At 37.8% G+C, this 15,219-nt stretch overlaps 1 protein-coding gene across 1 annotated transcript in view; it reads right to left on the reverse strand.

The window, feature by feature from the left end:
- Positions 1–14,747, reverse strand: part of si:dkey-192l18.9 (F-box/LRR-repeat protein 7) — a 55,108-nt gene extending 40,361 nt beyond the window's left edge. Inside the window, exons 1-2 of the mRNA XM_048174636.1 lie at positions 14,248–14,747; positions 256–345 (exon numbers count right to left, since the gene is read on the reverse strand). Of these exons, the coding sequence (XP_048030593.1) occupies positions 256–345; positions 14,248–14,284 (127 nt within the window). The 5' untranslated portion in view covers positions 14,285–14,747. The remainder of the gene's footprint in view (positions 1–255; positions 346–14,247) is intronic.
- Between the last annotated feature and the right edge of the window lie 472 nt (positions 14,748–15,219).

Genomic DNA, 15,219 nt, shown 5'->3' on the forward strand with positions numbered 1-15,219 from the left:
CCACACCACTGTAATGTAAAAACATCTAGATGATGTTTTCCTAATTTCAAGAGAACCTCTAAGAAAAACAACCACACACACTGTGGTTAGTTCTGATGGGAACATCGAGTTTGTTTTCAATTTCCAGGTTATCCTACAAGCAAATAAGTTTGCTCCAAAATGTTAAGCATTTCATAAAGAGAGAGAGGGCAAAGAGGAAGAGCCAATGGGAGTTAAGCAGGCGTTTTGGCTCATAATGAAGACCAGATGGTTTACCTTCACTGGTTGCCACATTCTTGGGAGCTTTGGTGGGTGTATGATCAGTGCTGGAGCTCACATCGGAGGAGAGACTGGAACTACCCTTGCCTGGGACAAAAGGAAAGAAGGAAACAACATTTTGTGAGGGCACTCACACCTTCTTGAGCTTGTTTCTGAGATCATACTTGACTGCATGCATTTAGCCCCATTGGCCAGCTGTGGGAACGCTGGTGTGCAGTTTCACAGAAGGGTGGGGTGCAACGCTTCCCACTGTAAGTCAATATTATAACAGATGCAATAAAAGTACGATCGAACATTTTGGCCCCATCACTCATTCACTCGCTCAACCATTACTGAAAGCAAGGAAACTCCTCTTGTTCCTAATCCAAAGAGAGGTCTGAGGTTTTCATGATTAAAGATTTTGAGAGGAACTCATTACTCAGTACTCATCAGGAATGCGCTGAAGCTGAGCAAAACCCTTCGGTTTATGCCTTCCTGCCAAGTAAAGAAAAAGACAATATCCGTGACTGGAACAATAGATGGAAGAAGTATTAGTATCTCCAATACTGGCAGAGTTTGCAGTTTCGCTATGATCCTCCAAGACAGATTTATCTATCATACATTAGGACATTATTTGGCCACTGTGCACCAATCATGACGTTCTGTTTCCTGCATTTGGTTGAGGATTTATAAGAGGGTGAATAAGTTCAATACATGCACATTAGTTCACATTTGTGTATTTGAATGTTGGATTGGTGTTGTAATAAAAATGTGGTCATTCATTGCCTGGAACGGAGATGCAGTGCTTCAGACATAAATCAGCGACACCACCACAACCCTCAAAATTATTGTCCCCCACTCGCAGGGACAAGCCAGTGTTAAGAGCCTGATTTTCATTGACGAAAAGCATGAATTTCCATGCTGGTTTATTTGGTAAAGTGCTTAGCTGGTAGATCACAATAGCCATGCTGCTCACCAGTAAAGCTTAACCAACCAGGGGTGTGTTACCCAAAAGCATTGTTAGCCAACTAGGGGCCAGATTTACTAACAGCTTACACCAACGCAAACACTCTTTTGGCGATAAAAACTACTGTTTTACACGCAGTGAAAAATCAGTGCTGAAAAGGTGTGGACACAGTTATTTTTGTGGCTAACCTTATTGCATATGCATTTGTAGGAGTTTCCCTTTCAGGCACAACATTTATGGGAGGAGAGAGTATTTAAATGAATCATACAAGGTCATTTACTAAGGTTTGCGCTAGTCAATTTACTGGTATTTGCGCCATTATTTACCGCCCCAAAAAAGCATGTCTTAAACCAGACGCTAATTTGCGCTGCTCTTAGTACATTGTGTTGGTCATTATGGAAATGATCCGGCTGCGTCTGTGTTCTTTAATGTGCGCATCGTCAGTAGATAACACACAGAAATTTCCTCTCCCATAGGTGCTTTTATGGGATTGTTTAGTAAATCTGGCCCTAGGTCTCAAGTTCCATTGTTATCAACATAATTTAATGACCCCTGAAACCATAGTTCCAATTAACATTCGCAAACAGTATCGCAACAGCTCTTGACCTGTGAATAGCAGCATAGTTTCTTGTTAGTTTGACGTTGACTTAAAGGGGTCATAAAACTGCAATGTTTTATTGTTTTATAAAGTTTCCTGAGGTGCACTTATGTTAGTATGATTTTTACATTAAAAAGTGTTATAATTTAGAAATAAAAGGCCTTTTTCCTACCCTGATTTCAGCCCTCTGATTTGAACGCTCTGTTTTAAGGGGCGTGTCTGCTGTGAGACTTCAGTGTAAATGCCCACTACTGTGATTGGCTGACATCTTTGCATATGAAATAGTTAAGGATTACTCTCTATGTGGAACTCTCTCAAAAACTTTTAGCATGTTTTTACTATTACAGCTTTCAAGGTTAACTAATCATGAAAAGTGTTGATTATAGCATTACATTTGAATCTATGGCATTATATATTTAGATTGTGGCATGAAAGGTTGCAGTGATGAACATTGTAGCTGATCACAGACATGATGTTGAGCTCATGAAAGCAGTGATCTCATCTGCACACTAACGTATGCTTTCATCATTACAGTGCAAACACAATGTAAATAAGAGATTCGTTAAATAAAACAGGAGTTTTTTTGCAAGAGTGACTGATTAACTTGTGCTGTTTGATTGACAGCTCCAGCAACTGTGAAGGGAGCGTTCTTTGATCACTTTCTATATATAATTTAATCACAGTTTAGAAACAATGTGAAGTTGACCGTTTAGACACTGGTTTGATTTACTGACACATAGACAAAGAACATCTGACTATTCATGAATCATTACATTTCAGAAATCAACTGGTCACAGATCAGGCATTAGAATGAACACAGTTACTTACATGTTGTTGCATTACTGTCAAGTCCATATCACTCGACAAAGCCTGGGCTGAAATGCAATTGATTTACCAAAGAATCCACAGTGAAATGTACCGAATACAAATAAATAATGCTCAATTGAGACATTAACATTGTTGAAAATAAATAATCATATTCCTAGCATTAGGATCCTTTGAAATGTAATGTTATTTTTAGTCCTGTATCACTCTTCTCTCCCTTGTCATCTCACTAACACGCCAGTGAGTGGAGCTAATGTTGCAATAATGAAGTAGACGTTGATTTTTATATGCAGAGGTGTCTTTTGTCGCACTATTACATAATAAAGAAGCACATTCCTCAACAAGTCATTATAGGCTTTCTCAAAGGCTGTTTTTGGACTAATAAAGAAGTTTTAAGTTCTGAAACTTACAGGATATTCTTATAGTATGATGACCTCTTACATGCCTAAAGCTCAAGGAAAATTTGATTTCTCAATTCATGACCCCTTTAAATCAAACTTGTTCTCAATCTGATCATCCTCTTGAGCAAAATAATCAAGCTAATATATATCTTTCATTCTATACAAATGTCATTGTCTTTTAGTTTGTCAAGAGAATGAAAAGAAAAATTTCAAAAGTGCTCTGAATGAATACCTCTATTTTGTTATTTACAGCAATTCTCTCTGAATTCAATCTCAAACCAATTAATTGGCAGAAGTTATTACTCCACCTACATGATATCATTAACAACAGTTCCTATACTGTTGAACCAATGTGGTTCGAATGATGGATGTGCGACTAAGTTTCTATGATTTTGGGAAAAAGTCGTGTCTAGCAAGTTAAAGGGTTAGTTCACCCAAAAATGAAAATTCTGTCATTTATTACTCACCCTCATGCCGTTCCACACCCGTAAGACTTTGTTAATCTTTGGAACACAAATTAAGATATTTTAGTTGAAATCCGTGGCTCAGTGAGGCCTGCATAGCCAGCAAGAATTTCCTCTCTCAAGATCCAAAAGTACTAAAAACTAGGGATGTCCCGATCACGTTTTTTTGCCCTCGAGTCCGAGTCAGTCATTTGATTTTGAGTATCTACCGATACCGAGTCCCGATCCGATAATGAAAAAGAATACAGAAGAGCGAAAAAAACAGATCCAGGAACAGTCTTTTAGGTTTTTCAGGTTATCGTTTTTACAGAAAATGGATAAAGCAATTCTCTCTGAATTCAATCTCAAACCTTTGTTATTTGTTGTTTGATTTAAATTAAAAACAGGCAGCAGGAAATTTTTTTTTTTCCCTTCGCAGAAGTTATGCGCTGTCTTTTACTCCACCTAACCGACATGTTTGCTGACTCGCTATCATAATTTTGAATGAATTGAAGCGCAAACTTGAAAGAGAACAGTTGCGCGCCTATACTGCGCGTCGGATGAGCGAATCTTCTCCAGCGCGTGCGAGTTCTCTTTCGCGTCTTGTTCTTGAAGGTTCAGCAAGGCTTAAATGAAGTTAAACACAGACAGACGTGTGCTGTTGGTCTCATGTCCACGCCTGATTACGTTGTTGTAACGTTTTGCGTTGAAACATCATTATGACTCTGTTTTGTTTTCCACGTTGCTATTTTAAACAAACCATATTAACCAATAGATGCGTCGTCATTCGAGATGGACCGCGGTGCAAGTCGTACCTCCTGCTAACCGTTGGAGAACCGTAGGGTTCGATTTTTTTGAGAACCGTTGCACCCCTAATACATATATATCCGAGTCTGATCGGTCTGAAACCAGATCGGGCCCGATTTGATCACGTGATCGGATCTGGACATCCCTACTAAAAACATATTTAAATCAGTTCATGTGAGCAGTGGTTCAGTATTAAAAAAACACGAGAATTTTTCTGGTGCGCCAAAAAAAAAAAAAATAATGACTTATATAGTGATGGCTGATTTCAAAACACTGCTTCAGGAAGCTTCGGACCGTTATGATTCTTCGGTGTCGAATCATGATTCAGATCGCGTGTCAAACAGCCAAACTGCTGAAATCACGTGACTTTGGCGCTCTGAACAGCTGATCTGACACGCTGATTCATAACGCTCCGATGCTTCCTGAAGCAGTGTTTTGAAATCGCCCATCACTATATAAGTCGTTATTTAGTTTTTTTTGGTGCACCAAAAATATTCTTGTCGCTTTATAATATTAATATTGAACCACTGTACTCACATGAACTGATTTAATTTTATTTTTACCTATATTTCACTTGACAAGATGAAACAGACCATAATGAAGCCAAGGCCCTTGGATAATGTCTTACTTTCTGTAGGAGGAGATGTGAGTGTGTGCATGCGTGTTAATTTGGAAAGGTTCGTTTATGGCACTTCATCCTCTGTCAGGTCATAAACTTGAACCACAAGTGGCTCCATGTGAGTACAGCTCAGCATTCATCCCACAAACACATTTTCTCTGTAAACAAGTTCCCCTTCTCGCTCTTATCATGCATCTATGCAGGAATAAACACTTAGAAACACTGTTCACAGGTCACAGTTGCAGTATTGTTGATCATATATGTTGCTATAAGTCTGAGCGCCCCTTTACACGTCTCTGGTGAAATGTTGCCAACATACGTCCACCCTGCTGCCGCAGGAAAGCTGTTGTGTGAAGATCTTTCAAACAAGCTGTCAGATTACAGCTGATGCATTGAATGACCCAATGAACTCTTATCACCTCGGTCATAACGGAAAAACAACGATTTCCAAAGCAGAATGACGTGACCCACACTGAACGCATTGTTACCACTGCGACGACATGTTGCAGTGACATCACTGAGCCAGAACATCTGCTTCAGTTCCTATTGTAGTCCGCAGAATGTGACTCATCAGTCAAGTGGACCCCATGTGCTTCGCACGCCTTAACTTACGACCAGATACGAACGCTGTTATTATTATGTTGCTAGGGAAAGCTTTCACAAAGCTTAAAGTCTTCAGCTTAATCAAAATGGATGAGGAAACTGTATTACTTTGCTGCTAAAAGAGACGCAGCACTGTTCTTAGTCAGAATCAAGAGCTCAAACCACAGATATTTGCTGAAAGATCTGCTTTTGTACAGTTTTACTGCCAATTTTCTCAACTCAATACCAAATAATGACGTATGGCAAACAAATGTGGCCTAAAATGTATGATATAAGCGTGACAAAATACAGGAAAATGAAGTAGTCAACAATCACGTTTATTGTGCCAATTAACACACTTTCTTTAAAATAGGCGTGAACACAGAGATGGGTCATTCTCAAAATGCATCACCTGATACAATGAGATTCAGCTGGAACTCCAAATAGCAACCAACAGCAGAGCAACTTTGTCGATCTGTCAGTGTGAACATCCTTTAAGAGTGCCTGATGTAGATGAATAGACCTTTGCTTTGAGATCCTTCTTTGCTCTTAGACCGGTTCTGAACTACGACTGAACTCTGACCTGTAAAAATGACGACTGGAAAATCCAAAAGTCTCCATTCTCTCCTACTAAACTAGGAACAAAAGTGCTCCGCCCGACTTTGAAAATAAATTTGAATCATTAAGCTGTCAGTCCTTTGCCATCCCGAATGCAGCCATTTCCCATCACGTAAAGGGAGAAATTACAAAGCACTGCAAAGGAGATTTCCTTCCAATGTTCACAAACGGAGTGGCCATTTCTGCTTTTGATCCAATGACCCTATTCCATAAGTCATATAAGAGCTCTTTTCCACCTTGATGGAGATTTTAAAAAAACCCTCTTTTTAAGTATTCCAGATGGAGACTAAATGAGTAGGACTATCCTAAGTAAACATTCCCACATTTGTCTTGATTTATACCCATTCAAGTACAGTACAGACTCTAAATTTATAAAAGACAATCTACCCAGTGGCCACAACATGTATTTGGACTCTTAAGTGAGTGTCAATGCACAGAAAAGATATCAAACAAAAGTAGCATCTGCAAAGCAAATGATAGTAATGATGCAAGTGATTTTGTCCAAATATTTTTTTGGAGGAGTCTGAGGGAGTCGACACTCTTAAAAATAAAGCTCCTTTACTGATGGTTCCATGAAGAACTTTTAACATCCTTGAAACACTGTAAAACCAAACAGTGAAATTAATAAATGAAATGAGTTTGTTTCACTCAAATAATAATGAAAGTTAATTGTACTTAATAGCAAAAAGTTGTGTGAACTCAAAATTTGATTGTAGTAAGCGAACTTAAAATGATTGAGTTGCAGCAGATTTCTAATTCCCAGCATTCTTTGCGTCAGACTGTATAAGGAAAATAAATGTTGAAATTAAAGGATTAGTTCACTTTCAAATAAAATTTTCCTGATAATTTACTCACCCCCATGTCATCCAAGATGTCCATGTCTTTCTTTCTTCAGTCAAAAAGAAATTAAGGCTTTTGATGAAAACATTCCAGGATCGTTCTCCTTATAATGGACTTCAATGGCCTCCAAACAGTTGAAAACAGTCAAAATTACAGTTTCAGTGCAGCTTCAAAGGGCTTTAAAGCGAAACAATCGGTCATTTTCGAAAAAAAATAAAAAAAATGTAAATGTATATGCTTTATATAAACAAATGATCGCCTTCCAAGTGGTTCCGCCAAAACCGCACTTTCGTATTCTTCAAAAAGCTTATGCTGTACTTCCTACGCCTTCCCTATTCTACTTACGGAACAAACGCAGCGCCAGTTCTGTTTTTTCCGTAAGTAGAATAGGGAACGCATAGGAAGTACATCATAAGCTTTTTGAAGCATACGAAGTTTTGGCAGAACCACTTGGAAGACGATCATTTGTTTATGTAAAGCATATACATATAACATTTTTTTCGAAAATGACCGATTGTTTCGCTAGACAAGGCCCTTATTCCTCGTCTGGTATCGTTTAAAGCCCTTTGAAGCTGCACTGAAACTGTAATTTTGACCTTCAACAGTGGAGTCCATTGAAGTCCACTATAAGGAGAATAATCCTGGAATGTTTTCATCAAAAACGACTGAAGAAAGAAGGACATGGACATCTTGGATGACATGGGGGTGAGTAAATTATCAGGAACATTTTATTTGAAAGTGAACTAATCCTTTAAGTGTTATTCTTGCACAAGATTAACATAGGGAGACATAAGTTAGTGTTTAAAGTTGTGTTATGTTGGGATTTACAAGGGGTTCTGTAATGTTAGTTTAGTAAGATCACCATTGTGGTGAAGAGTAGAGTCTGTGGTTAGGTTGAGGATGGGCTGCAAAACTTTTAAGACCACATATACTGTAGGTTGTTTGATTATATACATGCAAGTATATAATGACAGTCTCTTTGATTGTTATAATAACATGTGTTATTTGCTAACTAACATTTAACCAAGATCTGAATGTGATATTTATGTAAATAAATTGTATGCAATTAACATTATGATGATTTGGGAGAGGCTGAGAACTGTGGGAGTGAAGGGGGATGAGATTGTTAATGAGAGACACCTGTGCTCCGCTTCCACGGCTCTTGGCCCTGCCCCACTTGTCACAACAATTTTAAGTTCTACTAACTTTAAAAAAATAGTTGGTTTACTTAAAGGTGCCCTAGATTATGTTTTTAAAAGATGTAATATAAGTCTAAGGTGTCCCCTGAATGTGTCTGTGAAGTTTCAGCTCAAAATACCCCATAGATTTTTTTTAATTAATTTTTTTAACTGCCTATTTTGGGGCATCATTATAAATGCTGCGGCTAGGGCTGGGCGATATATCGCATGCGATTCTCACGCGCATTTCGTCAGTAAAGCCGGTTCCCTGATTACCGCTAAATCGCCATCACCTGCTTTCAAATGGAGCGCCATTTAACAGACAGAGCCGTAGTTCACTGATAAGCCACGCAATATCACGTTCATATCGCAGATGAATCGCCTTCGATAATGAACGCGATATTTGCGTGGCTTATCAGTGAACTACGGCTCTGTCTGTTAAATGGCACTCCATTTGAAAGCAGGTGATGGCGATTTAGCGGTAATCAGGGAACCGGCTTTACTGACGAAATGCGCGTGAGAATCGCATGCGATATATCGCCCAGCCCTAGCTGCGGCCCCTTTAAATCCCGTGCTCTCCGCCCACAGAGCTCGCGCTTGCCTTGAACAGTGTCTTAACAAAGTTTACACAGCTAATATAACCCTCAAAATGGATCTTTACAAAGTGTTCGTCATGCATGCGGCATGCATGCGGCGGATTATGTGAGTATTGTATACTGTTATATTGTTTACTTCTGATTTTGAATGAGTTTGATAGTGCTCCGTGGCTAACGGCTAATGCTACACTGTTGGAGAGATTTATAAAGAATGAAGTTGTGTTTATGCATTATACAGACTGCAAGTGTTTAAAAATGAAAATAGCGACGGCTCTCTTGTCTCCGTGAATACAGTAATAACCGATGGTAACTTTAACCACATTTAACAGTACATTAGCAAACATGCTAACGAAACATTTAGAAAGACAATTTACAAATATCACTAAAAATATCATGTTATCATGGATCATGTCAGTTATTATTGCTCCATCTGCCATTTTTCACTATTGTTCTTGCTTGCTTACCTAGTCTGATGATTTGGTTGTGCACATCCAGACGTTAATACTGGCTGCCCTTGTGTAATGCCTTTTATAATGTTGGAAACGTGGGCTGGCATATGCAAATATTGGGGGCGTACACCCCGACTGTTACGTAACAGTCGGTGTTATGTTGAGATTCGCCTGTTCTTCGGGGGTCTTTTAAACAAATGAGATTTATATAAAAAGGAGGAAACAATGGAGTTTGAGACTCACTGTATGTCATTTCCATGTACTGAACTCTTGTTATTTCAACTATGCCAAGATAAATTCAATTTTTCATTCGAGGGCACCTTTAACTGTTTTGAGGTAATAGTTTCCTCAAATGTTTTGAGTATTCTGAACTTATTGAGTTTTACAGTGAACCTTTCCACTGCACAAAAGTTTCTTTATAGTGGGCAAAAAAGGTTATTTAGATTATTTATATGTTCTTCACATGTAGAAAAAAATGGTTCTTTTAAGAACTGTTTACTGAAAGGTTCTAAATGGTTGCTGTGAAAAAAACCTTTTGGAACCTAAAGCGTGTAGAAAGAATCAAATAACAGGTGCTTGTTTTTACTATTTTAACATTGCAAAATACTGTTTGGAATGGCGGCAACTATGGGTCCAATATTTTAGTTGTTCTGTTTCATTGTTCTTGATGTCCAGATGTGTCTTCATCGGAACGTCATACTTTCCCAAGGATCCATGTCCTTATCCTAAACCTTCAGTACATATGCACTTGTTGATTCCAGAGGGAGAAACAGAAGGGCAGGGAGTTTAATGAACACATTACTTGACCCTCCACTGAGCTCAAATCACCATGAGCTGCTGAGCCTTGCAGTAGAAATTGAGTTATCAAAAGAGCCAAGGCTGAGGGGAGACATAATTGTTTTCTGGTCTGGAAAACAACTTCTCAAAAGCTTTCATATGTTTCCTGTCCTGTGCTTATGCAAAGCACAAGGAGAATTTTGCTAGGCCTGAAGAGAAATTCAAAATCAAGATCGAACTCAAGAACAGAGTCCTCGATGCAAATATATTTATGAATTTCATATGCGGTAAATAGTGTTACAAAGCCGAAAAGTTTCATTTGCCGTTTGTTTAGACAATTAAGCACTCTCAACTTCACTTTTGTGCACTAAATACCATATAACATTCAGTACACTTACAGGAAAGAGAGTGTGGTATTGCATTTAAACAGCTGCAATGAGCGAGAAGTGAATTTCGAAGCTTAAACATGCATCTGTTTTCCAAAAAATACTTTGCACCTGCTTAGATCATGGTGGTCCTGAAGAAAAAAGAAAAAAAAAAAAATCTGTGGATTCAAACTCTGTCCCAAAATTCTGTAATTGCTTCACACTCTTTAAAAGGAAATGCCAACATGTTGGGTGAACACACAAGCACTTGTATAGTGAACCACAAGTAGATCAATTAAATGGTCTATTAAAATCAGAGAAAAACAGGTACTGCTCTCAGTTAATACAAGAGCTTGATTCAAATTATATTCAGCTTGAATCATCATGTTCATGGTGAGGTAAAATTTAAAACATATTTCTTTTTTTTTTCCCAACACTGATGTGCAGTAGTGAGACATCCTCTCCAATAAATCCAATTACAAGTTGTTCACAGGAGACACATGATCAGGTAAGCAATGATCAAATCCCTCAAGAGAGATGCTAATGGCAGATGTAAACGAGGCCAGAAAGACCTGACTGTGAACCTTTTCACACACCCACATGTGTTGAGTTTTTAAAGCTGCATAAACATCTGCATCATACAGGGGCGGCGGAGCTCAAAAACCTGACTGTTTGTAAATATCCGCTGTTACTTCTGGGATCAGAACTGCACAAAAACACACCATATGAAATTGCACAAATAATTACTGTTTCCAAACAGGTTTCCCAAACTCTCCCCTTATTTCCCATGGTTCAGACCAAGGAAGTCTATATTCTACCTGGAAAAAGTTATCCATTAGCATTTCCATTCATCTCAGGGGCAGTTGCGACCCAGATGCCATCTTTGCTTCTTCTTCTTTCTTTATTAAATGGCGGGTTGCATACTATATAGTACATTACCGCCACCTACTGGAAACTGAATCAGAGACTCTCCCAATGTCCATACTATCCATCCTAAATAGTATGTGAGATTAAAGGGTTAGTTCACCCAAAAATGAAAATTCTGTCATTTAAAACTCACCCTCATGTCGTTCCACACCTGTAAGACCTTTGTTAATCTTCGGAACACAAATTAAGATATTTTTGTTGAAATCCGATGACTCAGTGAGGCCTCCATAGCCAGCAATGACATTTCCTCTCTCAAGATCCATAAATGTACTAAAAACATATTTAAATCAGTTCATGTGAGTACAGTGGCTCAATATTAATATTATAAAGCGACGAGAATATTTTTGGTGTGCCAAAAAAACAAAATAACGACTTATTTATTGATGGCCGATTTCAAAACACTGCTTCATGAAGCTTCGGACCATTATGAATCAGCGTGTCGAATCATGATTCGGATCGCGTGTCAAACCGCCAAACTGCTGAAATCACGTGACTTTGGCACTCCGAACCACTGATTCGACATGCAATCAGCATAACGCTCCAAAGCTTCCTGAAGCAGTGTTTTAAAATCGGCCATCACTATATAAGTCATTATTTAGTTTTTTTTGGCGCACCAAAAATATTCTCGTCGCTTTATAATATTAATATTGAACCACTGTACTCACATGAACTGATTTAAATATGTTTTTAGTACCTTTATGGATCTTGAGAGAGGAAATGTCATTGCTCCCTATGCAGGCCTCATGGAGCCATCGGATTTCATCTAAAATATCTTAATTTGTGTTCTGAAGATTAACAAAGGTCTTACGGGTGTGGAACGGCATGAGGGTGAGTAATAAATGACAGAATTTTCATTTTTGGGTGAACTAACCCTTTAAAATAAGTGTGTCCCAAAGCATAGTATGTTGAAAAGAGTATGCCAAAAGTCCCAGGGATGGTCTATTATTTCTGGTAGATTTTCGAAGTGTGGATCTGTGCAAACTATAAAGGCTAATATTGCCCACAACCCATTGCGCTTTGGATGAGGATTCAGTTTAGAACTACAAACATGAGTAAAAAGTGTTAAAAAACTACAAAACATGGTGGATATGCACGACCGATGGTGAGAGGTTTGAGTGACTAATAATCAGTTTAAACTGATAGAAAATATTTATTTAATGTTATCCGTGTTATATTTAATCTGCAAATACCAATGTGGACTTTTATAAAGATCCGATTGGCCATTAACTTTTAAATGCATCATTATGCATATGAAGAGAGTTCTCCACATGAAAGACCCGTGACTGCAGATCAATGTGCTACTGCATTTCTCTCCGATACGGTAGGAAATTAACTAAATGAAATGTGGTGGAGGATGTAAGATGATTGACAGGCCAGTTTACGGTGACAGGATGCGACAGAGAGGAAAGACACAGTTGTATGACGTGATATGTCCCAAAGCTTGTCTAATATTTTGCTACACACTCAAAAGTATATACTTTTAGTTCACAAAAAGAGTACATACTTTTAGAGAGTAGTAGACGTAGGCGAATTGGGAGGCCTGAAAATGCAAACTTTTGAAAACAAAGTGCAAATTTTTTTGAAAACAATACTATTATAGTCTCCATGTAAACATGTGAAACCGGTGACATCATTCACATGCGTATTACATGTTCATTCTATAAGCGCGTAGTGTTTCTTTACAAAGTGACATCGCCATCTACTGGCCTGGCAGCAGAATACAGCGATTTTAGTTATTTTTGCTGAACCATGTGAAACAAAGATCGTTTTGACGTCTGTACGTGAATGCAAAGGAAAATCTTTTCCATTTTTAGTAAATCATTGTCGTTTAAGCGTGCCCTATAACTGAAATCATAAAAACATTTTCGTTACTTGAAATACAATATCTAACATTAACGGAAATAAAAATAAAATTTAAAACTTATTTTATTTCAGCTAGTTGCCAACATAACATTTCTCATTTTCATTTAGTTTCATTTTATTTACTAAAATAACTAAAACTGAAATAAAAACGAATACAAAATGTCACAAACAAAACAAAATAACTAAAATTTTAACCAAAATGAAAATGGAGAATATAAAAATAAAAACTAATTCAAAAATATGAATTAAAACTATAATATCTCAATGGTACAAAAATATCACTGCCTAACCTTTAGCAAACTTCAGGATATGACATTTTATAATAAGAGGCTTGTTGGAAGAACAATGTTTAAGAGGCTTCAACAAGTACTGAAGAGTTTAATAATTAAATTATTGACTTGACTCCAAGAAATAGGGCAATCCTGTGTCGCGGTTGTATTTCATGTAATAGTGGGTGTGGTCTGTATCAGGCGTTCTTTCCAGTGGTGGTGGGCGTGGTTGGTAGTAGATATAACTTGTTGTGGGCGTGGCTTAAGTTATACGCAGGTATATTTAGCAGGTAACACCGCCCCCTAACACTCACACACATGCGCAGCCGCGGACTACAGCTTGTTTTTGGCTGTTTTACAGCTGCTCTCGGAGACAGGTGTCACATTCAGGATGACTTCTGTGGTATCTGTTAGGTAGTAGGCTATATTATAGGATTATTATTTTTTTTAAATAGGCTACCACATTTTAAGGGTGTTACTAAAATTACATATGCAGCTTCAACCACTAGCCACATCTCATGAATTTAGCCGTGTTATAATAGGCTACACCTTGTAGCATTCATGAATTTTACTTTTGACCGTTACAAAATAATAATACAAAAATGAACAAAGCTGCACAATCCTGCTCCATTTTAGTTGAGAGAAATTAGACATCCAACGATCAAAATTGTCTTAATTTCATCAGAAGCAGTATCTTTCATGGATATTTCTAATTTTATAAATAAATTAGGCTATGGCTATCGCCAAAAGACACCAGTTCATGACAGTTGCTAAAAAAAATAACGATTTGAAATACTCAATTTCAGTTCACATAGAACAGATCTGTATTTATCGCATAAAAGTTCTCAGAAAAAAATAATGTTTTAGCCCTTAAAAGATCACATACCTTCACTTCCATACTGTTTGCCATTGTTTGCACCCATCCTGAAGAACACATAGTCTCTCCTCACAATGACATCTCTAAGATTACACGGGGAAAGTCCTCGAGCAGACACAATATAGCTCCATTATGGGAACGGTCAAAGTCTTCTTTATAATACAGTATTCAGAAAGCAGAACGTGCGCAGCGCTGTTTCCAGCTGTCCTGGCAAAGGTTGACAATCTTTCTCGCGGAGAAAAATGTCCATTATCGGAAAGAAGTTGCGCTGGTCTCGAGCGGGCGGTTCCGACAGATGTGTGAAGAGAAACTAACCACATGAACTCACTTCCACTATGAGCATACGAGAATGTGATGGAGGGGCTGAACCATCTTTAAAGAGACCCTCAATTTAAAATGCCACAGACCTAAAGTAGTGTTTGGGGTATATAATAGGCTATAAATATAATTTAACCCTTTTCATGCATGAATTATGACAACCTCAGTCAGGATTTTGTTTGTTTTCCCCTATGAGTTTATATTGCTCTTGGAGCATGAAAAGCAAGATTTGAAATGTTTTTTCGTTTTTTCAAAGAGATTTCCAGATGAGTGACTTGCGTGGAAAGCATGTGTTTATGGTCTAAACATAAACGATAGGTAGGCTATTAAACATAACACAGCAATTTTGTGTGTATTTAACAAACCAATCAATAAAATTGATATAAAATCATGTGAAAACTATAAAATATAAGCAAAAAATAAATAAATGTGGAATATTGCAAACGCAATTGAATTTATACAAGTTGAAGTTCGGGTATCTTTGATGGAATCACATCCTCATGTTCTAATTTCAGAGATCTTTACAACCTGTCATAGGAAAAACTGTGGAAACCCAATTCAGATGTTCCCTCCAGTGTACCAGATGTCAATTTACCCTTATTAGCTGATAATTCTGATTATGTTCAAGAGGGACATATTTCTAACATACGGTAGCTCTCCTCT

This window comes from Megalobrama amblycephala, linkage group LG22, assembly GCF_018812025.1.
Source record: "Megalobrama amblycephala isolate DHTTF-2021 linkage group LG22, ASM1881202v1, whole genome shotgun sequence".
Lineage (NCBI taxonomy): Eukaryota > Metazoa > Chordata > Actinopteri > Cypriniformes > Xenocyprididae > Megalobrama > Megalobrama amblycephala.